General features: G+C 47.5%; 1 protein-coding gene across 3 annotated transcripts in view; it reads left to right on the top strand.

Annotated features, from left to right (window-relative positions):
- Nucleotides 1-24,271, top strand: part of LRRC20 (leucine rich repeat containing 20) — a 71,507-nt gene that overhangs the window by 26,741 nt on the left and 20,495 nt on the right. For all 3 annotated transcript variants that reach the window (XM_019954041.2, XM_019954043.2, XM_019954042.2), the window contains 2 exons: nucleotides 9,954-10,103; nucleotides 20,754-20,921. In XM_019954041.2, the coding sequence (XP_019809600.2) occupies nucleotides 9,954-10,103; nucleotides 20,754-20,921 (318 nt within the window). The remainder of the gene's footprint in view (nucleotides 1-9,953; nucleotides 10,104-20,753; nucleotides 20,922-24,271) is intronic.

The following is a 24,271-nucleotide window of genomic DNA, read 5'->3' as shown; positions in this document are numbered from 1 at the left end:
CCTGAGCTCTAGGAAGTTACAGGAGGAGGCGGGGCTCAAAGGTCGAGCTCCAGAGGAATGAAGGTCTTTGCTCACGCTGGGTTACCTTCCCTGCTCCTCTCTAATTCTGGTAACCTCTCATCTGTCAGCGTGCAGCTGAATTTAGGGTGACCAGTTGTCATCTGCAATTAAGGAGGGGTCCACCAGGCTGTCAGGCTTTCGGTACTAAAACTGGCGACATCTTGGGCAAACTAAGACAAGTTGATCACCTTGCAGGAATCTTTGCTTTCCAGGTCTTTGTACTCTACATCATCTCCCTGAAATGACCTTAAACAATTCACCTATCGCCACAGACCTCATTTTCCACCTGTGAGGGTAACTTAGGGTTGTTATGGGAATGTAAGGCATTAGTACGTAAAAAGGGCCTACTACTGTGCCTGGCATATAGTTAATACAAGTAGCTCTGCTTGTTTTCTTTTGGTTGAATGAGACTTTGGAGATCACCCGGCCTCCATCTGGTTCGGGAGTCCTCTCAGTGGTAACCCTGCCTGATCTCCCCATGATGTTGCACTCACTTCCTCACCTGGAGCCTTTTCCTTATGGCTGCTGAGCTAGCCCCCATCCTGCCAGCTCTGAGCACTCATAGAGAATGGGACTCTTGGTGACCTCCTGTGCCTCCTGGAGGACGACTCGCCTGTCTCCAGCCTGGCACTTCTTTTCCCTGGTCCTCCTCCCTTAGTGGGACTTGGCCCCCAGCTGTATCCTGGCGGTGTTTTCTGGAAGTCATGCTGTATGCCCCTGTGAACACTGAACTTGACTCAACCCAGGGCTTGTCTCTACCTCACACAGGCATAGTAGGTATAAAGGGTGCCCATCCTCTGAATTAGACCTGGAGAAGAAGTTCCTGAGGACAGAAGGCTCATGAAGAAGGCTGCGAGGCCTCTATCCCTGGATTGTGGGTGCTAAGTGGGAAAGTCCTACAGGAGTGTGTAGCCAAGGCCCTGGTTTCCCACTGAGCTGCTCAGCAGGGACTCCCCTTTCTCTGGCCTAGAACCAGACACCTGGGCACACTCTTGACTCAGCAGGGCAGGATAGCAAAATGGTTAGGACCCCTGGCTGCCTGATCAAGCCGCATCCAAATCTTACACTAATTTTAGCTGAATGACCTTGGGCAAGTAATTGTATTTTCCTCATGTGCACAGAAAGGATAGGTCTGCCAACCTAGCTTATATGAAATAGTGAGTGCTACTATTTATGGTTAATATCCCCACCCCCAGGGAATGGACATGAGGTGTTTTGCACCTTCTGTACAGATGGCAAGGTGACCAGGCAAGGCTGCGACTTGCTCCCACATATCTGGGTACCTGGATCTCCATACTCTTGTCCCAGTGACCATGGAGAGCTGTGCCCGAGATCATAGGCCTCTCCTCCCCACAGGGGAGGGGACTTCAGGGGCCATGTTAGTGGCTGGTAACATGGCCTGGAGAGGGTGTTTGCATCACATCCCAGCAGGGCTCTTTGCAGGTATTCTTGGGGGCCTTTACCATTAAAGGCAACTAGACTGTTCTGAGTAGGAGCATTGTGGTGTACCCTCCTCCCTATGCACCAAAGGATGGAGGGAAACAGACAGAGTCCCCAGGAACAAAATAATCACAGGGAAGCCACAGGGCACGCTGCGGAGTGGTGCCTGGCACACAGGACGGCCTGGATAGCTGTTTGCAGAGGATAAATGAAAGCAGCAGGTGTGGGTGCACCCAGGCCCTCGGCACCCCTCAGGGGCCAGGCCATATGCTTCTGTGACTATTCGTGGGCAAGTGAAGCTGCAGAGGTCACGTGTTGCTTGCGCTGGGGAGTGGGAGAGTAGGGTGGTGTGCAGTGGGATGTCATGTGGACAGTCCAGGTGGGAGGAACGAGGCTATGGGTTGGGCGTTTCATCTTCTTGGGAAGACAGCTGCTTTGAGCATTCTTGGGAATAAGTTGAGAGGCTTTGTGGCTTTTCTGCCTTCATTGAGAACATTTTCTGTCCCCACTTAGGAGAGCAGGGTGTCGTGTATGTTTCTTTGAGTAGTACTCAAGTCCTGAAAGCTCCATCTCATAACTTCTACTTCAGTCCAGGACAAAGAGCTACTGTCTTTTTTTCATGGGTCTGCCTTCTCTGTTTCTTGGATTTTAAAGAGCTGGCTGGCTTCAGTTTATCCTTGAATATGCCAGGTTATTTTTTCCAAAAAAAGTTATTTTTATGATGCATTTATTTTTCAATTTTAAAGGTAGAGTATCACTGTACATACTGAAAATATTTTTATGCAAATAAATAGTGGTACTTATTTTATATGAAATAAACAGCAGGACTATAAATAGTAATAAATTGCTCTAATCCTTTATAATAACTATTTAACATTCTGCTTAGATTTTCTTTCTGTCTTCTTTCCCAGGCATGTATACTTTTGCACATACTTGAAATTACTGTGTGTGCATAATTTTTATATTCTGTTTTTAAAAAAACACCTAAATGCTGTAATATGAACTATTAAATAAGAAAACCAATGCACAGATGTAGGTTGATAATATTATTTAGGGAGCTCTACTAACACCTGGAGAGGGTGTGAGGCATGTGGAATGCCAGAACTCCAAGTAGAAAAACAGCCAGAGATCCAAGCAAGATATTCCATCAAGGAAATAAAAATGGTTAATTTATCATAAAAGGTAAACAGTCTCCTTATGACAGCAAAGGATATAATTTCCACTGATTATATTAGCAAAGATTTTTTGATGGTCCTCTTATTTGTTGGCCAGGATATATGTAAATTGATGTAAATATTCTGGGAAGAAGTTTGACAGCATATATCAGGGGCTATATATTTGTTTACTAATTATATTTTCTCGCTGGTGAATGTCTACCATCTGGTGGGTTAATTTTTTAAATTGAATTATATTGAGTATTTAAAATAATCAAGATAACAACTTATTCTATTTATAGATCCTTTTACACAATCTGTTGCTTGCCTTATCTTCTTTTAAGCATCCAGGTGTGTTATATTTTTTTATCGTTAGGTTTGTTAATCTGTTTCTTTGTAGTCTTTATTGCTCCTATGTTGAAAAAGTCATCCTCAATTAAGGGGCTGTATAAATGTTAAAGTCTGTTTACTTCTGATATTTTGGTTTGATTTTTAAAAATATTTAAAATGTAATTCTGTCTAGAGTTCTATTTTCTTAGGTTAAGAGTCTCTTTCTCTCTCTTATTTTCCCAGAATTATTCATTGGCTAGGCTGACATCAGTTATTAATCCTTTTCTTCCCTAATTTATTTGTGAGGCCTCATTTAGCACTTATTAAATTATGAAAGAGATCAAATTGCCAACATCCACTGGATCATCGAAAAAGCAAGAGAGTTCCAGAAAAACATCTATTTCTGCTTTATTGACTATGCCAAAGTCTTTGACTGTGTAGATCACAAAAAACTGTGGAAAATTCTGAAAGAGATGGGAATACCAGACCACCTGACCTGCCTCTTGAGAAATCTGTATGCATGTCAGGAAGCGACAGTTAGAACTAGACATAGATCAACAGACTGATTCCAAATCAGGAAAGGAGTACGTCAAGGCTGTATATTGTCACCCTGCTTATTTAACTTATATGCAGAGTACATCATGAGAAACACTGGGCTGGAGGAAGCACAAGCTAGAATCAAGACTGCTGGGAGAAATATCAATAACTTCAGATATGCAGATGACACCACCCTTATGGCAGAAAGTGAAGAAGAACTAAAGAGCCTCTTGATGAAAGTGAAAGAGGAGAGTGAAAAAGTTGGCTTAAAGCTCAACATTCAGAAAATTAAGATCATGGCATCTGGTCCCATCACTTCATGGCAAATAGATGGGGAAACAGTGGCTGACTTTTTTAGGGGGCTCCAAAATCACTGCAGATGGTGACTGCAGCCATGAAATTAAAAGACGCATACTCCTTGGAAGGAAAGTTATGACCAAACTAGACAGCATATTCAAAAGCAGAGACATTACTTTGCCAACAAAGGTCTGTCTAGTCAAGACTATGGTTTTTCCAGTGGTCATGTATGGATGTGAGAGTTGGACTGTGAAGAAAGCTGAGAGCTGAAGAATTGATGCTTTTGAACTGTGGTGCTGGAGAAGACTCTTGAGAGTCCCTTGGACTGCAAGGAGATCCACCCAGTCCATCCTAAAGGAGATCAGTCCTGAGTGTTCATTGGAAGGACTGATGCTGAAGCTGAAACTCCAATACTTTGGCAACCTGATTCGAAGAGCCGACTCATTTGAAAAGACCCTGATGCTGGGAAAGATTGAGGGCAGGAGGAGAAGGGGATGACAGAGGATGAGATGGCTGGGTGGCATCACTGACTCCATGGACATGAGTTTGGGTGAACTCCGGGAGTTGGTGATGGACAGGGAGGCCTGGCGCGCTGTTGTCCATGGGGTCGAAAGAGTCGGACACGACTGAGCAACTGAACTAAACTGAACTGAAATTAGGGGCTGTATTATCTGGCCTGTAGATTTTCTTTATATGATCTTTTTTCCTATTGCCCTCTGTTTTAATCCCTGCAGCCTTATAAAATTGATTATCTCCCTACTTTTTCTCTTTTAGAGAGTTTTGCTTGCTTATTCCCTAGTTGAGATTTAAAACCATTTCATCAAGTTAAAAAAAAAAAAAAACTTTTGGGAATTTGAGTCAGAATTGCATTAAACAACCTATAATTTAACTTCTTAAAAAAAATCACCATTATTACAGTATTTTTACTTGTTGTCAATGAATGTTATATATCTTCAATGTACAAACCTATTTTAAAAAATATATTTGTGAACTTTCCTACTTTTCTTAATATTGGTCAAATGTATTTTCCATTATGATTAGCTCTATATTTTGTTTTATTATTTAAAATTTTTTTATTTTTCTGTATTTTTGAGCTCTATATTTTATATTACATTTCTGTTTGGAATAGGATCCTTAAAACTATATTTACTGTAGGCATTTAGGGATATTATTGAACTTTGCATGTTTAGTTTGATTAGCCATTTTGCTGAGATCTTTTTAATTTGTGTACCTTGTCAGATGACTGCTTTGTTGAGGTTATGCAGTCATTTCATATACACATAATCATCATTTTATCTGTTTCTGATGTTTATGCTTTCTATTTCTTTGGCCAGAATGTCTATGACCATATTTAGGGATACTGATGATGGGAGGCATCTTTATTTTGCTCTTTGTTTTAAAGGGAAAGCTTCTGACACTTTCCTTGTTGTTCTCAGCAGGTCTGAGATCCATTGATTTTATCCACAGGGGCTGTTATGATTTATAACTACAAGAAACCTTTCTAGACCTTTGAGCATCTGGCACAAAGTACTAGGGGGCTCATTGTTTGGAAAGGTTTGCTTTTTCTAGAATCCTCAACTTGCCCCAAAGTTTGAGCCTGCAGGGCTGATCCAGTCCTCAATCTCTTTTTACTGAAAGTCTGACCTCTGGCATTCATTCCTCCCTGTAAGACTTTGCACTCTCTTCTGCAAACCCCATCTCACTAATCTAAGAAGAGGTTCCTGACATTGGACAGCAGCCAGGCTAGGGTCACCTAGCATAGCCCTGGACCAGAGGAAACAGTAAAGGCACTTTAAAAAAATTTTTTTTTTATTGAGCCTCGGGGCTTGCGGGATCTTAGTTCCTTGACCAGTGATTGAACCTGGGCCCCCTGCAGTGGAAGTGCAGAGTCCCAACCACTGGACCACCAGGGGAGTCCCTAAAGACACTTAATGGGATGTCCTACCTCTCTGGTTCCTCGGTCTTTTGGGTTTTTGCCCTTACCCCCATTCGTCCCCTTTCTTTTCTCAGACCAGCTCAGTGAGGTCACCAGTAACTCTGTCCTGCCCATTGAGCCTGGCCCACCTCTGCTGGTAATGTTCTCTGGGGGTCTTCCTACTCCACTGGGAAAGTAAGTTAATACAGTACCGGGTGAAGAGGTCTCTTTCACACCATATAAGACTCATGGACTGGAGCTTAGGGTTGTCAGGGAAGGCTTTGTGGAGGAGGTGACATTGGAGCTGCTATTAGAGTCAGAGTAGACATTCTGTGAGGCAGGTAAGGGTGAAGGGCTTCAGTTTTGATTATTTCTATCAGATATGCAGACAACACCACCCTTATGGCAGAAAGTGAAGAGGAACTAAAAAGCCTCTTGATGAAAGTGAAAGAGGAGAGTGGAAATGTTGGCTTAAAGCTCAGCATTCAGAAAACTAAGATCATGGCATCTGGTCCCATCACTTCATGGCAAATAGATAGGGAAACAGTAGAAACAGTATCAGACTTTATTTTTGGGGGCTCCAAAATCACTGCAGATGGTGATTGCAGCCACGAAATTAAAAGACGCTTACTCCTTGGAAGGAAAGTTATGACCAACCTAGATAGCATATTCATAAGCAGAGACATTACTTTGCCAACAAAGGTCTGTCTAGACGGTTTTTCCAGTGGTCATGTATGGATGTGAGAGTTGGACTGTGAAGAAAGCTGAGCGCCGAAGAATTGATGCTTTTGAACTGTGGTGTTGGAGAAGACTCTTGAGAGTCCCTTGGACTGTAAGGAGATCCAACCAGTCCATCCTAAAGGAGATCAGTCCTGGGTGTTCATTGGAAGGACTGATGCTGAAGCTGAAACTCCAGTACTTTGGCCACCTCATGCGAAGAGTTGACTCATTGGAAAAGACCCTGTTGCTGAGAGGGATTGGGGGCAGGAGGAGAAGGGGACGACAGAGGATGAGATGGCTGGATGGCATCACCGACTTGATGGACATGAGTTTGGGTGGACTCCCGGAGTTGGTGATGGACAGGGAGGCCTGGTGTGCTGCGATTCATGGGGTTGCAGGGAGTCGGACACAACTGAGCAACTGAACTAAACTGAACTAAATAGACTTTGCATTATTGCTGCTGTTTAAAATAGGATCTTTTCTTTCTTCTTTCCTTCTTCCCTCCCTCCCTGTCTTCCTTTCTCCCTGTCTTCTCCTCTTTAGCATACTTTAAAATATGAATTAAAAAAAATTTTATTGGAGTATAGTTGATTTATGATGTTGTGTTAGTTTCTGCTGTACTGCAAAGTGAGTCAGTTATGTATGAACATATATCCACTCTTTTTCAGATTCTTTCCCCATATAAGCCCTTACAGAGTACTGAGTAGAATTCTCTATGCTATTCAGTAGGTCCTTATTAATTATATGTTTTACATATAGTAGTGTGTATATGTCAATCCCAATCTCAATTTATCCCTCTTCTCCACGCCCCTCACCCCATGGCCATAAGATTGTTTTCTACATCTGTGACTCTATTTCTGTTTTGTAAATACGACTAGTTGTACCGTTTTTTAAAATTCCACATATAAGTGATATCATACTCTTATATAACTGAGAAAGATTTGTTCTCTGTCTGACTTTCTTCACAGAATAAGATCTTTAAAAGCTGTTTTTTATTGTTGGCATATAGGAATGTTATTGAATTTTGTGTATTAATTTTGGAACAAGCTTCAAAGGCTTAGAGTCCTGGGGAAGTCTGGCCTCTTGAGGGAAAAGACCACAGTGTGCTGAGGGATGGATCAGTGCTGTCTGAGTCAGTGAGTGCTCCTGGCACTGGGGGCAATCACCAGTAATGCGGGTCTCCAGAAAGACTTCTAGAAGAGGTGGGACCTGGCCTTGAAGCATGGAGCAGTGTGGGTAGGATGTGAAGGGGAGGGCAAAGTAGAAGGTGAGTAGGGAAACATTTGTAGTAGCCCCACTATTTGTCTGCTAGGCACTTGGTTAGTATATTGAGTACTGTATTAAAATGTCATTTTATTTATTTTTGGCTGTGCTGGGTCTTCACTGCTCCAAAGGCTTTTCTCTAGTTGCGATGAGTGGGGTCTACTCTCCAGCTGCAGTGCACAGGCCTCTTTGTGGTGCCTCTCTTGTTGCTGAGCACAGGCTCCAGGGTGCACCAGCTTCAGTAGTTGTGGCATGTGGGCTCAGCAGTTACAGCTCCCAGGCCCTAGAGTACAGTCTTGAGTTGTGGGGCACGGGCTTAGTTGCTCTGTGGCAGGTGGGATCTTCTCAGGTCAGGGATGCAACTTGTGTCTCCTGCTTTGGCAGGTGAATTCTTTACCACTGAGCCACCAGGAAAGCCCCACTGAGTACTTTCAATGATATTTACTTTTCCTGACAGCCTTACTAGGTAGACAATGATGCCCCCATTTTAAAGATGGGAAAACCGAGGCTCAGCAAAGGTAAGTGACTTAGATGAGCTGGACAACTAATTTCCGAGCCTCCATACTGTCAATGTCTCTCTGCTGCCGTATATATGAAACAGCTTTATTGAGATATAATTCACATACCATATAGTCCATCCGTTTAAGGTATACAGTTCAGTGGTTTGAGTATATTCAGTGTGCAACTCTCACCGCATTCAATTGTAGAACATTTGCATTACCCCTGCAAAGAAACCCCTCACCCCTCAGTACCCCCAGCCCTGGGTAACCAATAATCTACATCCCGTCTTTACATTTGCCTGTTCTGGACCTTTCATGTAAATGGCCTTATACAGCATATTGTCCTTGGTGATTGGCTTCTTTGACTTACCATTGTGTTTTTAAGGCCCATCTATGGCTTAATGGTAAAGAATCCTCCCCCACAACCAGGAGATGCGGGTTCAACCCCTGGATCAGGAATATCCCTGGAGAAGGAAATGGCAACCCACTCTAGTATTCTTGCTTGGGAAATCCCATGGACAGAGGAGCCTGGTGAGCTACAGTCCCTGGGGTCGCAAAGAGTCAGATATGATTTAGCGACTAAACAACAACAGTATATATTAGTATTTTATTCCTTTCTGTTGCCAAACAAAATGAAAGTGAAAGTGAAGTCGCTCAGTCATGTCTGACTCTTTGCGACCCCATAGACTGTAGCCTACAATAGCCCACAGGCTTCTCCATCCATGGGATTTTCCAGGCAAGAGTACTGGAGTGGGTTGCCATTTCCTTCTCCAGGGAATCTTCCCAACCCAGGGATCAAACCCGGGTCTTCCACTTTGTTGGCAGACGCTTTACCCTCTGAGCCACCAGGGAAGCCCGCCAAACACAATGAATATACCACATTTTATCTGTTCATCTGTGGATGGACACATGAGTTGTTTCCATTTTTTGGCTATTATGAATAATGCGAGGATCAGATGGTTAGATAGTATCACTGTCTCAATGGACATGAGTTTGAGCACACTGTTAGTGAAGGACAGGCGAGCCTGGTGTGATGCAGTCCCTGGGGTCGCAAAGAGTCAGACATGATTTAGCAACTGGACAACAACACCATGAGTAATGCTGCTGTGAATATGTGTACTGTTTTGTGTGGACACATGGTTTCATCTTTCCCAGATATACACCCAGGAGTGGAATTGCTGGGTCATGTGCTAACTAGGTTTAACCATTCAAAGAACTACCAGACTGTTCTTCAGAGAGGCTTCCCTGCTGCCTCTTGGACAGACCTATTTTCAGAGTGACAGGACAGGGAAGAAGGTCAAACCACAAAGTCTGTGTGAATTGCCTCTTTTCACAGAAGTAGACTGTTATAAAGCACTCTTAAGACTGTGACTTCGCTGTCGAGTCTGATGATCCCGGAGGGACATGTGGGTCCTGCAGGGCCTCAGGCACACGGCCATGTGGCCTGGTCATTGGTGTGCTGGCAGAGCTCTGCCTTCTGCGTTCTGGCTAGCAGGCTGTGCTATTAGAGAATGTGCTAGAATCAGCCCTAAGCTCAGGGCGCTATATGGGGACAAGTGTTGTGAATGGTAACGAAGGCTCTTGGAGGAAAGAGGAGAAGGTCTCGAGCCTGGCACAGGGAAGATGGGTGGGGGAGAAGGGAGGCAGTAGGAGAGACAGGGTCAGGGTCTTTGGGGTTGGGGGCAAGTCTGTGGTCAACTGTGGCTGCTAACTCTGGTCTTGGTCCTTTGACTGCAGACCTGGCCGAGTGCAAGCTGGTTTCCTTCCCCGTCGGCATCTACAAGGTCCTGCGAAATGTCACTGACCAGATTCACCTCATCACGCTGGCCAACAACGAGCTCAAGGCCCTCACCAGCAAGTTCATGACCACGTTCTGTCAGCTCCGAGGTAGGCCGGGAGGGCATTCTGGCTCTTACCCTGAAGGCTCCGACCCTCTCTGGGAACTGTCACCAGGGCTGGTCCCCTGGTCAGCTGGTCTCAGGAAACAGTTCCCAAGGAGGGCCTTTAAGGGTGGACCCGTGTCCTCCCTGCAGCCTGGATATCTCCCCTACCTCTAGCTGGCTGTGAATCAGATTGACTCATGGTTAAGGCTGTGGGTCCTGGAGTGATTCTTTTGTTTTGAATAGACCAGCAGGGTATTTGGGGTCTTGCAGCTCTGGAGTAGTTTTTTCTCGGTAGACTTGTTAACAAGCCCCCTTCTGCACCCTGCCAATCTAGCACTGTTTTCCCATGTTGCTTTTTCAGTTCAGGAGTGACATGTCAGGGATGTTGTTTTCTCTGCTGTGCACACGCAGAGCAAGTGGACTTGGGTGCTTGGCAGAGAGATGAGCAGGAGGCTGACAGGTGGGCGTTATGATGCATATGAAATTTCTCCTCCAGATGGAGGAGCAGAATGCAGTGGCCACTGCGTGTCCACTCCCTGCTCCTTCATCCTTCTGCGGGAGTTCACTGCTGCTCAGCCCAGTGACCTGTGGGGTGGAACTGCAGCCTGGGGGCTTGGTGTGTGTTTGTGAAATGGTGGGGTGGGAGAGAGAATTGGGAAGGGCACAGAAGAGGTGATTCCTGCCTTCTGGAATTCTCTATCTGTTAGGGGCATGAAAGGGGTCTTAGAGTCTGTTTAGAGAAACCAGTATGTAAAATGCTGCTGATGGAATCTGAGGGACCTGAACAGCCTATTTCCTGCAGCTTCCCTTAGGAGATGTGGACTCTGGCGGAGCCCAGAGAGGAGAGGGAAGCATGAATTGGCAAACCTGGGCCAGAGACAGAAAGCAGCTTGGACAGTGGCTCGGGAGAAAGCTACAGGCGGGACCTGGGCTGGGTGCAGACACAAGGGCCGGGAGGAGGGATTGATCTGTGTGGTCGTTTCTGACTGAAGCTCACAAAGCTCATTGCATTTGTGTTTAAAATATTAAAATGCTTATGATGAGGGGTGAGTCAAGGAATCCCAGGGCAAGACATGTTTCCCCAGGAGCATCTGTGGATGGTTTTCACCAGGACCATTTTACCATCCTTCCTTTTCTGGTGGCTGCTTCTTTACACAGGTGAGATGGGTCCTTCCAGCCAAGGGGGCCCTTGGACCAGCAACTGTCAGCCTGGCTGAAATTAGAATTGATTTGCCTCGGCTTTACCCCAAGACCCACTGAATCAGAATGTCTGGGTGTGGGTCTGGGTAGAGGCACCTGTTAAAACCTAAATCAATCGTTCTAAAGTGCTGGCAGCCAAAATTGAGACCATAGTTTAGACCAACGCAAATGCCAAACTGAACTGAACTGAAATGCCAAAGAGACTAGCATGTAAGTTATGAGTGACTCAGATTGGTAATGATCAGAAGGAGTGATGGGTACTGTGGCCAACTGGTACCTGCCCTGCTCAGCTTCTGCCAGACGTGCCACGGGAGTGTTCTTTTTTTCCTTCTTCTATTTTTTGGCCACATCAGGCAGCATGTGGGAACTTAGCTCCCCAACTGGGGATCAAACCTGTGCCTCCTGCAGTGAAAGTGTGGAGTCTTAACCTCTGGACCATCAGGAATGTCCCTGGGATTGTTCTGATTATTTTATTCAATTGAAGCTAGAAAGATGGATCTTTATGTGAAATTTATCCATTTTTACTTTAACGTAAAAACATTTTGCAAGTTAGACTTAGCCAGTTGAGAGAATCTCCCATAAAATATTAGAGCTGTTTCTGCCATCTCATCTCACAGTGGAAAAGGAAGGTCAGGGAAAGAAGTGATGTGTCCAAGGTCTTCTAGCAGGACACTCACGTCACCCACTCCGCAGGCGGAATTGCCTTTCCAGACCACCTGCGTTAGTTAGCTCAGGGGCCTCCTGGAGAGGACTTGACATTTGGCAGCACCTTGTGGAATGAGTGAGCAGGCCCTTTCCTGGGGACACAGCAGCAAGTACCAGAGAAATACACTCAGGGGCCCTACATTTGTGCCTCAGTTGTGAAAATATGCTTACCATGATACCCTTCCATGAGTCAGTCGTAAAAATGTACTTACCATGATACCCTTCCATCAGAGGTCTGTAGAAGGATGCTGTTTGCCCTCCCTCCTGTGCTCTGGTACTCCTGCCTCCCCTATACTGCCTTGGATTACAAAGAGAAGGCCCCGGTGTGCCCAGCGATTGGATTTCACAGAGGCAGCAGTGGGCCCAGGGAGGGTGACCAGGAATAGAGGGGCTGGAGCGGAGAGACTCACCTGGCTTCCACAGTGATGGCTCTGGGTCCCAACCTTTATTCTGGTTTCTCTTTCAAATAGAAAAACCTTTTCCTTTCAAGTGTGACAAGGAGGCTTGAATAGGCTTTTCTGGGCTCCTCATCTCCTGCTAGCATCCTCTTGTGGGTTCTTGACAGAGAAGGTTGGCTGCCTCAGTGTTGGGGAGAGAGCGGCCTGCTTACTCCATGCCTGTGCCCGTCAAGTGGTCTCCCGTGGATACTCTGGACACTTCTTTTGCTGGAGTCATGGCCCGTTTGAAGTTGGATGGTCTTTTTTTTTTTTTTTTTTTTCACTTTATTTTTTAGCCACATCATGCAGCAGGCAGGATCTTAGTTCCCCAATCAGGAATCCAACTTGTGCCCCGCCCGCCACCCTCTTCAGTGGAAGTGCTAGGTCCTAACCACTGGGCCACCAGGGTTGTCTTTAATGGTTACATCCCCTTGACATCTTTCACCCAACTTATAGTGGGAAAAAGCAAGATCTGAGATGGACAATGGCACAGATCGTATCTGTCCAAAGGGCAAGTAGGCTCTGCTGAGAGTGGGTCCCTAAGTCTGGTTGTGGCTCCTCTGGCCTGTCTCCTCCCGTGTTCCCATCTCTCCACTTCCTCCCGATGCGAGTCATTCAGGTCTTTTTACTGAGTGTATCCTGAGTCTGCCAGGCCAGAGGTGTCCAAGACACACCTGCAGAAACAGACAAAGACCATCCAAGTGAGAACCAGCAGAGGCGTTTCATTCAGAGCTTGCTCTAGCCAGGGATTCAGCCACTGTCACTTGGATTTAGCAGGGAGTCAAAGGCAGACAGAGGAGTGGGAAGGATTTATAGTGGATGAAAGGGAGAAGGCTTCAGGTGTGCCTGAAGGCAGGCTGGGAGCCCAGGGAAGCTGGAGGCAGGCGGGCCAGCTGGCTGCAGGGCCTCCTGTGTGATTGCTTAGGATGTACTTCTGGCTGTCTCCTCTTGGTCCTAAATGGAATATTGGGATAAACATTAGGGAAACTCAGTAATCAAGTTCTGGCCATTTGAGGCCAACTGTTACAGAGGATGTTATTTGGCTTCCTGGATAGTTGATGGAGATGGTAGTCTGACTGCCTCCAAGTCTGACTTAACAGAAGGCTAGCTTCCTGGGTGGTTGCTTTACTAACCGGACGATTTCCTGGACAGGATGCTGCAGGTTGTGGGTCACAGATCTATTTTTATACTTGGTCTGGCCATTGTCTGTGTGTATATTCAGTCTCACAGCCTGCTCTTCAGCTCAGTTCACTGGCTTCTCCTGAGCACCTGTTCTGGGCCTGGCAAGGGCATGAACAAGTGACTAATAACACTGGACCCAAATTCCCTGGGCACTTAGCACCCCCAGCTCCACACTGAGGGTTTTACATACATCATCTCATTTCACTGTCATAGTGTTGCAGGAAGGGGGGACCCCTTCCAGGGCCCAAAACTAGGCTCTTGTCTAACCCTCAGAAATGAATTGTCTGAGGAGACACATGTGCTGACAAAGCAAGAGATTTTATTGGGAAAGGGCTCCCAGGTGGAGAGCAGTAGGGTGAGGGAACCCAGGAGAACTGCTCTGTCACGTGGTTTGCAGTCTCGGGTTTTATGGTGATGGGATTAGTTTCCGGGTTGTCTTTAGCCAATCATTCTGACTCAAGAGTCCTTCCTGGTGGTGCACGCCTTGTTCAGCCAAGATGGATGCCAGAGAGAAGGATTCTGGGAGGTGGTTGGACGTGTGGTGTCTCCTTTTGACCTTTCCTGAACTCTTCCAGTTGGTGGAGGCTTATTAGTTCCCTGTTCCTTACCAGGACCTCCTGTCGTAAAACAACTCATGCAAATGGTTACTATGGTGCCTGGCCAGGGTGGGCGGTTTCAGTCAGTGTGCTTCCCCTAACAATAGCACTGACACTTGGGAAGGATAAGAAAACCAAGAGCTGGACCTTGAAGAGCTCACAGTCTCCCAAGGAGGCAGGTGTGTAAGCACAGAAGTGAAGTGAAGTGAAGTAGCTCAGTTGTGTCCGACTCTTTGCGACCCCGTGGACTGTAGCACACCAGGCTCCTCCGTCCATGGGATTCTCCAGGCAAGAATACTGGAGTGGGTTGCCATTTATAATGTGAGGGGATGTCTACTCCAAGTCTGGAGCCTATGGGAAGTCAGTACGCTTATTATCTTTGTTTTCCATGAGGAAACTGAGGCACAGAGAACTTAAGGAACTTGCCCGAGGTCACACAGTGAGAGGATGGGGTCAGGACTGTGGGTCCAGATCCAGAGCTCCTTAATAAACTACTGATGGGAGTAAGTGTTTGCACAGTTTTGCAACTTGCTGCTTTTAGTTGGTGATAGATTTTAGAAACTGGTTCACGTCGGTACAGTGAGACCCACATTATCCTTTTCATGGGGGTGGGATGATTAGCACTTCAGTTTAGTCTGTCCCAGACTCATCAGTTAGAAGAGTTTTCTCCAAGAAGTGGATGTGGCTTTCAGAAACTTCACTCTGTTCCTCTCTGTCCCCTACAGGTAGCAATTGTCTCTGTGCGAAGCATCTTCAGTGCTGAGTATGGGCCATTTGAAGGACAATCATTGTCCCACCCAACCTGCTGACTCTGCCCTGCAGGCAGAATAGTAATTGCTCAAAGATGCAGGGTCCCAGCAGCCAAGGTGCTGATTGATCCTCAGTGGGCGGGTATTTTTGGAGCTGGCACATTCCTTTTCCACCAGGCTGAGTAATTACTACAGGCTAGCCACATCTGTCCCTTAATGGAATCGGCAGGGCTTGTCTCTCCCCTGGGGGTCAGTCTGAGGCCCCTGAATCAGCCCTGACAATTGTTCAAGATAAGGATGATGCAGAAGTAATAAGAGGAGCTTGGGGGAAGGAGAGATCCATCTAGCCAACACCAGAAACCACAGTTCAGAAGAGATAGTAAATAAGGGAATGTCAGGCCTGTCTGCTCTCAGGCGGGGGACAGCCTGGGGAGTGAGATAGAGGAAGTTCTCCCAGAGCCCCTGTCTGTCCTCAGACCCCAGGTTGTTTGACTCTGAACCCTGGCACAAAACAGCAGGAAGAAATATGTGGAGCTCCTTGAATATAGCTCCCTGGGCCAAGAGGGCATTGAGACTCTGGGCATAATTGTGAAAGTCTGATTGATTTTCCTGGAAGCCACATGTCCCAGCAGCAACCACCTTCTCTTCTTTTATCTTTTGAGTCTTGCCTTTAATGTTAGCTTTTAATTTTTTTTCCCCACAGAAAGCTCCATAATCCAGTAATTAAGTCTTGTGGATCTCATACCCCTCTAACAGAAACAGTTCCATTTATTGAGTGCTTTTACTTTTCAGAGATTATCCTTTTCATGTTCAAATACAGGACCGAGCACACAGTAGGTGCTTAATAAATGTCTATATTTTGCCACACATCCTGCTTTTCACAAGACTCACAAATCATTCTCACAGCCGTGCATGGGCAGGGAGGACCTTCTCACGGAGGCTGTTCAGGGAGAGGATGGACCTAAGGACACATGACGAGTTAGGTCAGTACCAGCTCCTCTTGGTTTTTAGCCCGTCATTCATGCACCACTAAGTAAGCAGAGACTTGCTGAGGATCTACTCTGAGGACAGGTGCAGCAGGAACTAGGCACGCAAAACTGGAAAAAGAAGGCCCACTTCTCGTGGGGAAGCTGGCTGGGGTTTGCATCCTAGCTTGGGGGTTGGGAGAGGACAGTCAGATTAGCTAGGGGAGACGGTGGGGTTCTGGTGACCTTGGACAAGTTATTTCATCTCTCAGTAAACTGGAGGTAGCAGATGATAGTAAAATGAAAATGATGATTGTGTGTAAACCCCAGAAAACTAGTGCCTGGAGCAGAGTGCTGCTCCTTAGATGTTAGCCATCATTATTCCTTTTTGTTTCAAGCCCCATATCCTGAAAGACTGGGCATCTGGCATAAGAGCTCTTGCCTGGAACCCCCTCCCCCATCCAATCCCAGCACTTCAATACTTTGTTAACCCAGCAGGAGCCTGACTCACTGGCGTGGGTTCACACTGCCTTTCTAGTGCAGATCTGGGCCCCCTTTGAAGATCAGTAATGGAAAGTTTTCCCTTCCTGGCCAGTTTCAGCACAGCCCCTCCGATTACCCTAACGCAACCAAGGAGCTGAACGCCAAGGGTGCAAACCCTGCTTTCCAGCCACAATTCCCTCTGCGCCTTTTGCTTTTCAGTGATGCTTCTGAGCTGGTGGGGAGGCTGCCTTTCAGGCCGACTCAGCTCCTCCTTCTTGCAGCTGAGCATCGCCTTAGACCCTGGAGCTGAAAAAAAGGCTGGGCTTCAGAGAGCAACCTTCCCTGGGGAACAAGAAGCTGGGCAGGGGTGTGATTTTGTAGCCCCAAGTCTCAGTCTTGACAGCAGTGATCTCTAGAGGAGGATACACCAAACGATGATTTGGAAACCTGCCTTGGCTTTATTGAGTAAAAAAAGCAGGAATCAAAAGAGCATATAGGCTATGATTCCATTTTTTTAAAATATTTATTTATTTGGGTGCACTGGGGCTTAGTGAGGCATGTGGGATCTTTAGCTGTGGCATGGAAGCTCTTAGTTATGGTATGTGGGATCTAGTTCCCTGACCAAGGATTGAATCTGGGCTACCTGTATTGGGAGCATGGAGTCTTAGCCACTGGACCACCAGGGAAGTCCTCCTCCATTTGTTTTTTAAAAATAGTATCTATCCATCCATCTATCTATTAGTATGTACATAGAAAAATATAGACTAGTGAATACCAGACAACTGTGGTTCTAGGGGTGGAAACAGGATTTTCATTTTCCGTGTTCCATATTTTTGTGATGCCTCTATTTTTACAATGAGCATGCATTGCTTTTTATCAGAAGATGCGTTTAAAGTGAAACAAACTGTATTGGTTACGACAGGCCAGTTTTGGATTAAAGTGAAAGTAAAAGTCGCTCAGTTTTGTCCAACTCTTTGCGACCCCATGGACTGTAGCCTGCCAGGCTTCTGTCTGTGGAATTCTCCAGGCAAGTATAATGGAGTGGATTGCCATTCCCTTCTCCAGGGCATCTTCCCAACCCAGGGATCAACCCGGAGTCTCCTGCATTGCAGGTGGATTCTTTACCATCTGAGCTACCAGGGAAGCCTCAGTTTTGCATTAGGAACTCAGACGGTAAAGCGTCTGCCTACAATGTGGGAAACCCGGGTTCGATTGCTGGGTCAGGAGGATCCCCTGGAGAAGGAAATGGCAACCCACTCCAGTACTCTTGCCTGGAAAATCCCATAGACAGAGGATCCTAGTAGGCTACAGCCCATGGGGTTGCAAAGAGTCGGACACGACTGAGCGATATAACTTAATTTTAAATCTCAGTGGCTTCAAACAACAAAATCTTGTATTTACAGTTGGGATAGCATTGAGTGTCTGTAATAGTTATCAGCACTGTTCACATGCCTGAGTGCTAGGCGACTTGCTGTCTTCATTGGTGATGGAGGACTAGACCTGAATCTTCTTGAGAAGATAACCCAGCACAAATATGGCCCAGGAGGGCTGTGCACAGAGTGGGGAAAATATTAAAACAGTGACAACAATAATCTCCCTTGATGATAATAAATTTCAGCAAGAACATCTAATTTTAAGTAGCACATCTTTCTGAAGCTTCTCCCAAATAAACCAACTGCAAGCGTTGTCCATGGTAGCTAGCCAGGCGACCCTGTGTGTGTCAGGAGGGTGTGGAGAGTCAGTAAGTGGCATGACTACAATTGCAGAACCTAGAGCCACACTGGCCTCAGGGCAGAACCTGGCTCTGCTGTTTTTAATGTCCCGATCTATATGATGCGATCCATTCTACACCACTTCAGTGGGTCATCGTTAAGGATTAAGTTGAGGTGAAACATGGTAACATTGAAAAGAGGGTACCAGCATGTGGTGAGTATTCAAGACGGTTTGCTCTATTGATCATTATGTAATCCGTCCCCTGTGCCGTCCTGCCCTGATCCTGTCTGCTCCTCCCAAGAGGACCTGAGGTATCCAGATAGCATGTGTCAGGAGGATCTGTTGTACTTTTGGGATGGACCACCTAATGAGCAAATAATCTGTAATTTGATAGGAGTAAAAGTTGCCCTTTTCTAGAATGGGGTTCACCCAGATGGAATCAAGCCAAAAAGTCATGAGGAGAAAAAGAGCTTAGGAAGAAGAACCTGCTGTTCAGAGTGGTTCTTGAGCAAACATTGCTGAAACAGGAATGCCTTGTTTGTCTTGGAGTTTTTTCTGAAGTTTTTATTTACTTATTTACTTATTTATTTTTGGCTGTGCTGGGTCTTCTTTCCGTGTGTGGGCTTTCTCCAGTTGTGGCGAGTGGGGGTACTCTCCAGGTGTGGTGCACAGTCTTCTCATTGTGGTGGCTTCTCTTGTTGCAGAGCATGGGCTCTGGGGCACTTGAGCTTCAGTAGCTGTGGCTCACGGGCTCCAGAGCGCAGGCTCAGTAGTTGCAGTGCGTGGGCTTCGTTGCCCCGAGGCATGTGGGATCACCCCAGAGAAGGAATTGAACCTGCATTGGCAGGCGTACACCTAACCAGTGGGCCACCAGGGAAGTCCTGACTTGGGCTTTTTAATTAACTTCATTGATGAGGGAGCAGTCTTGACCCTCTGACACCTGGGTTGTTGACGTTGGTTTGTAAAGCTTGGAAGAGCAAGCCTCCCACAGCTCTGAGCCTGAACAGAAGATCCCTGCCCTCCCGCTTCTCCCCCAACCCTGAGAGGAGAGGATATGATGATGCAAAAGCCTGGGGATGATGTTCATTGTAGCCACACATGATGGCAAGGAATTTAAAGAGCCTTTGAGTCATGAATGCAGCAAGACAGAGATGTGGAGAAAAGCTATTGAACAGCAAAGAAATAGAGCTGGCAGGGCACGCCGTGCTTTCATTAAAACGCTGTCAGTCAGATGAAAAGCTTTTCAGCTTCTCAACTGCGGAGATGCCCCTGGCTGATCCCAGGCACATCTCCCCAGCAGGACTCACAGACTGTGCTCCTCACGGAGGTGTCTCCAGCCTCCCCCAGAGGCTCTGCTCCCTGAAGGCTTCACTCAGCCCTGACCTGATATCAGTGCCTGGATGGACCCCTCCCGGACCCCACTTCCCTGAGGAAGTGGGACTGTCATTCCATCCCTCCCTTCCTTCTCTTATCCGTGAATCTCAGGGAACGTGGGGATATAACATCTGACCACCAGTTGGGATCTGCCAAGTGTGTGTGCTTTTGGGCAGGTTATTTGACCTCTGTGATCCTCAGTGCTCTCATCCATAAATTGGGAGATATTTGTGAGATTTCATGAACAACTAATACATTGCCTAGGACATAGCATCACTCATTAAATATTCACACCTGTCTCCTGTCACCTTGGTCACGTTTATCCCATGTTTGGTGACCAGTGCCAGGACATCCAGGCCATCCCAATCCTGGCTTCTCTGCCACCTGGAGGTGTAATCTTGGCAAATTGCTTAACCTCTCTAAGTCACCATTTCTGCTTCCATCAAATGGAACAGAGTAAGACAAATCTTGCAGAGCTGTTCTGAGGATCAAATGAGACAATAAGTATGCGCTCCCGGTGGCATCTGGGACTCATAGTGAGTAACAAAGGAAAAAGGAGCTCCTGTTACCACTTCTGTAGTACCGCAGTGGAGTCCAGCAAGATGATGTTGTGTGACTTCTCCTGTGTTGTGTGAAGATCATCCCAGAGGACGTTCCAGGGCAGCCGGGGCCTGGACCCGAGTGTGAGTGCTGGACCTGCAGATCCTCAGCCTAATCATAAAGGGTCTGGGCTACCTGGGGGAGGAGGCCTTGGGGATCCACTGAAGAATTACAAGCTCAGAGCTGTGCTCATGAAGTGAAATATGTCCCACTGTGCAGCATTGATTGGAAAGAGGCTGGAGGCAAGAGTCCAGGGAGGAGGCTGCCAGAGTGGTCCAGGTGAGAGGGACTGGGAGGAACAAAATCAAGAGCCTGTTTGAGCTGCAGTAAGGAAAGCCTGTCTGGTCATTCTGGATACCTCAATGCAAGGATTCTGTAGCCCCTAAACCAGCCTCAGGAAGGACCCCAGATGTGCCATCCTGAGCAGGGGTGAGAGCCTTGCTTTCCAAAGCCAAAGCAGGGCACCCAGCTGGAATGATGGGTGGCAGTGGTTGGGGTTACCCCTCCTTTTGCATGACTATGGAATTCGCCCTTTGGGAAGACTTCTTTCGGATCTGGGTTTCCTCACTGCTTTCCTGGCCCAGGCAGTCACTGTGGTCTCTGGGTTGTTTCCACTTCCCCCCTCCTTACTCTTCCTTCCCACCTGGCAGAACTCCGCCTGGAAGGGAACTTCCTGCACCGCCTTCCCAATGAGGTCAGCACCCTGCAGCACCTCAAGGCCATTGACCTGTCCCGGAACCAGTTCCACGACTTCCCCGAGCAGCTCACCACCCTGCCTGCGCTGGAGAACATCAATCTGGAAGAGAATGAGATTGTGGGTGAGTGGACCCAGCCCATGGCCCTGCCCCTCCTCTGTCTGCAGAGCCTGTCCTGAGCTCCCTTGCCTGGATTGAGGCTCACAGGGTCTTCTAGGGCACAAGGGATGGGGCTCTGGAGGCAGAGTTTCATAGACAAGAGTGCAAGGTTGGGCTTTCTGGTCTGAGATTCCTGAGTACAGGGCATTGAGCCTAGAAAGGTAACTCTTATGAGGTCCTGCTGCCTGCCAGGGGCCAAGCTGGACACTTGCTTTCACCTGTCAGGTAGAAGGTCTTGGCTTTTCACACCGCGACCCCTGAACTAGTTGGGCCACCTTGGACCTCAAGCTCTCCTCTTGTCTCCATCTGCCAGCCTTGGCTGCCTTTACGACCCTTCAGCTCAGACCTTCTATGTGTTAACTCCTGCCTGAGCTCCTGGCTCTCCCTCCCTGGCTTCACAGGAGCTCTTTGCCATGATTAAGCAGGAGCCCCTGGGCAAACAAGTTCAGAACAGCCTCTCTGTACCTTCCAGTACAAATGCTCTCCCCCTCAGGGAAGCAGGAGGTCTCCCCCTCCGAGTTGGAGGTGTGCCTCCTGCAAACAGCAGACCCCAGCAAGCTGGGTTCCTCTGAGGTGGAAGAGGGGTTCCTTTCTTCCTTTGGTAACACTTGCATACCTCTTGGTCTCATTAGACCTCAGCATCCTCTCCAACTGCTGTCTAGCCCCTCCAAGGGAGAGCCTGGCACTCACAGGGTCCCTCAGCGCCCCTCCTCCTTGGCTCTTCCTGCTGCTGCTTTGGCAGGCTCTGGAAGCCCATCTCCAGCTCCATGTCGCCTTCTCTCACGTGGCCTCTAATGTTGATGGTTAATAATAACCCCCTTCAGTTATGCGTTCATTTTTGTAAGCTCTTTTGCAGGCATTATGCTATTAGATTAAAAGCAACAGGCCTCTGGTGGTTCGGTGCTGCCTGGTGCACTGATGAGCCTCCCTTCTATCAAGGATGCTGCCTGCAGGGTTCAGGCTCTGGCTGAGTGGGAGGGGGAACCAGCTAAGCTCTGAATTTCAGGGTCCATCCTTTTACAGGTGTGTAAACTGAGGCTCAGAGAGGTCATGACAGAGCATGGGGTTACACAGTGAGACCACAGAAATGCCAGGCTAAGAGTGCATGATTCTAAAACTCAGCCCTATGCCTGGAGAGGGCTTCCCTTGTCTGGCCTCTGGGAAGGCCCTGGGAGTGGGCTCTGGTTCAGACTTGCCATCCCAAGACCAGGATCACTGAGTTGCTGGCCCCTGGGTTGGCACCCCCCGGGCCACTTGGGCACTTGTGCTGTCTTTAAGCAGAAGCACCTGTTTACTGTAAAGCTCATGACCACCTAGGGCTTTCCTCATAGCTCAGTTGGTAAAGAATCCGCCTGCAATGCAGGAGACCCTGGTTCAATTCCTGGGTCGGGAAGATCCTCTGGAGAAGGGATAGGCTACCCACTCCAGTATTCTTGGGCTTCCCTGGTGGCTCAGCTGGTAAAGAATCGACCTGAAATGCCTGCAGTGTAGGAGACCTGGGTTCGATCCCTGGGTTGGGAAGATCCCCTGGAGAAGGGAAAGGCTACCCACTCCAATATTCTGACTTGGAGAATCCCATGGACTGTATAGACATTACTTTGCTGACAAAGGTCCATCTAGTCAAAGCTATGGTTTTTCCAGTAGTCATGTATGGATGTGAGAGTTGGACTTTACAGAAAGCTGAGCACCAAAGAATTGATGCTTTTGAACTGTGGTGTTGGAGAATACTCTTCAGAGTCCCTTGGACTGCAAAGAAATCAAACCAGTCCATCCTAAAGGAAATCAGTCCTGAATATTCATTGGAAGGACTGATGTTGAAGCTGAAACTCCAGTACTTTGGCCATTTGATGCGAAGAACTGACTCATTTGAAAGGACCCTGATGCTGGGAAAGATTGAAGGTAGGAGGAGAAGGGGATGACAGAGGATGAGATGGTTGGATAGCATCACCTACTCAATGGACATGAGTTTGAGCAATCTCCAGGAGTTGGTGATGGACAGGGAAGCCTGGAGTGCTGCAGTCCATGGGGTCGCAAAGAATTGCACACAACTAAGTGACTGAACTGAACTGTATAGTCCAGCGAGTGGCAGAGTCAGATGCGACTGAGCGACTTTGACTTTCTAGAGCACCGGGGTCTTGCCTTGAGCTCTTGATTCTTGGCCAGGCCCTCCTTGCTGGGCCCTTCCTCTGCTGCCTTTTGTTCTTCGAGGCATTCCTGATGTCTGCTGCTTTTCCAAACGGGGCAGTAACCAAGAAAGGACTACTTGTTTGGGCTAATGTCAAGACCAGAGCTGGGTGGGTAGCTGCAGGCAGGCAGGTCAGGATAAGTATTGGCCATTGGCTTCCTCACTTCCTGACTGTATCTTTCAAAGACTTGCGTCCCTTCTCTAAGCTTCTGCTGCTTCTCCACTTTCACATGGTGGTTCTCTGACCCTCCCCAAACCCCTGCCCCAGAAGGTGGCTTTTCCTCAAGCAGGAGAGCAGGGTGAGTGGGCATCTCTGCTGGCTGTAGTATAAGAAATGCCTCTCCCCAAAATGAGAAGTACAGGGTGACAGATCCCCTAGTCTTCCCCCCTCCAGCAAGGCTGACAACATTCCTTAGCAGCAACAGCTCCCAGAACCTAGATCAGCTGTTTTGACTTATTCTTTTGTACACATATCTCTTCCTTTCTACAGAGTGACAGTAATAACTCTGCACATGGAAGCATCTTGCAGTTTACCAGGAATGCTCATGTGCAGGCCCAAGACAAGAGGGTGATCATCCCATTTGATAGATGTAGAAACTGACGCACTAAGATCCCCCCGGCCTTCATGGTCAACTGTCTGTTGTACACCTGGCCAGGTAACAGAGACTTCAGCCCTGGGCTGTGTTTCCCAGTGAGTTCCTGCTGCCCAGGCTGGGGGACATGGGGAGACTGGGGAATGCCCCTGCCTCCAAGTTTTCCCCAAGTGCCCAGCAGCTCCTAGAGGTGCTTGGCTGATCCCAGGACTGCTCCACTGTGGGATGCCCTGGGCGTTCTCCCTGCACCAGGTGGAGAGAGGGGCACATGGAGGCAGTGGTGGTTCCTTGCCGGAATCTCCTCACTTCTACGTTCTACCTCTCTCCAGCCCACCCTAGTTACTTGGATGGTTTCCTGACTCCCAGACCAGCGGAAGACCAGGCCACAGCCTCTGCAGCCCAGGTTGGAGGGAGGAGGGCTGTAATCACAGTGAAGTAGGTGAGGGCTGCACACGCCTTCATTATGGAAATAGCTTTGTCCTGTTCGCTTGTTGTAGCCGATCTCCCGCAGGAGCTCACTGAGATAATTGTGGTAG

The sequence above is a fragment of the Bos indicus genome, chromosome 28 (genome assembly GCF_029378745.1).
Source record: "Bos indicus isolate NIAB-ARS_2022 breed Sahiwal x Tharparkar chromosome 28, NIAB-ARS_B.indTharparkar_mat_pri_1.0, whole genome shotgun sequence".
Classification (NCBI taxonomy): domain Eukaryota; kingdom Metazoa; phylum Chordata; class Mammalia; order Artiodactyla; family Bovidae; genus Bos; species Bos indicus.
The sequence above is the reverse complement of the archived record's forward strand: the minus strand, read 5'-3'. Positions and strand labels throughout refer to the sequence as shown.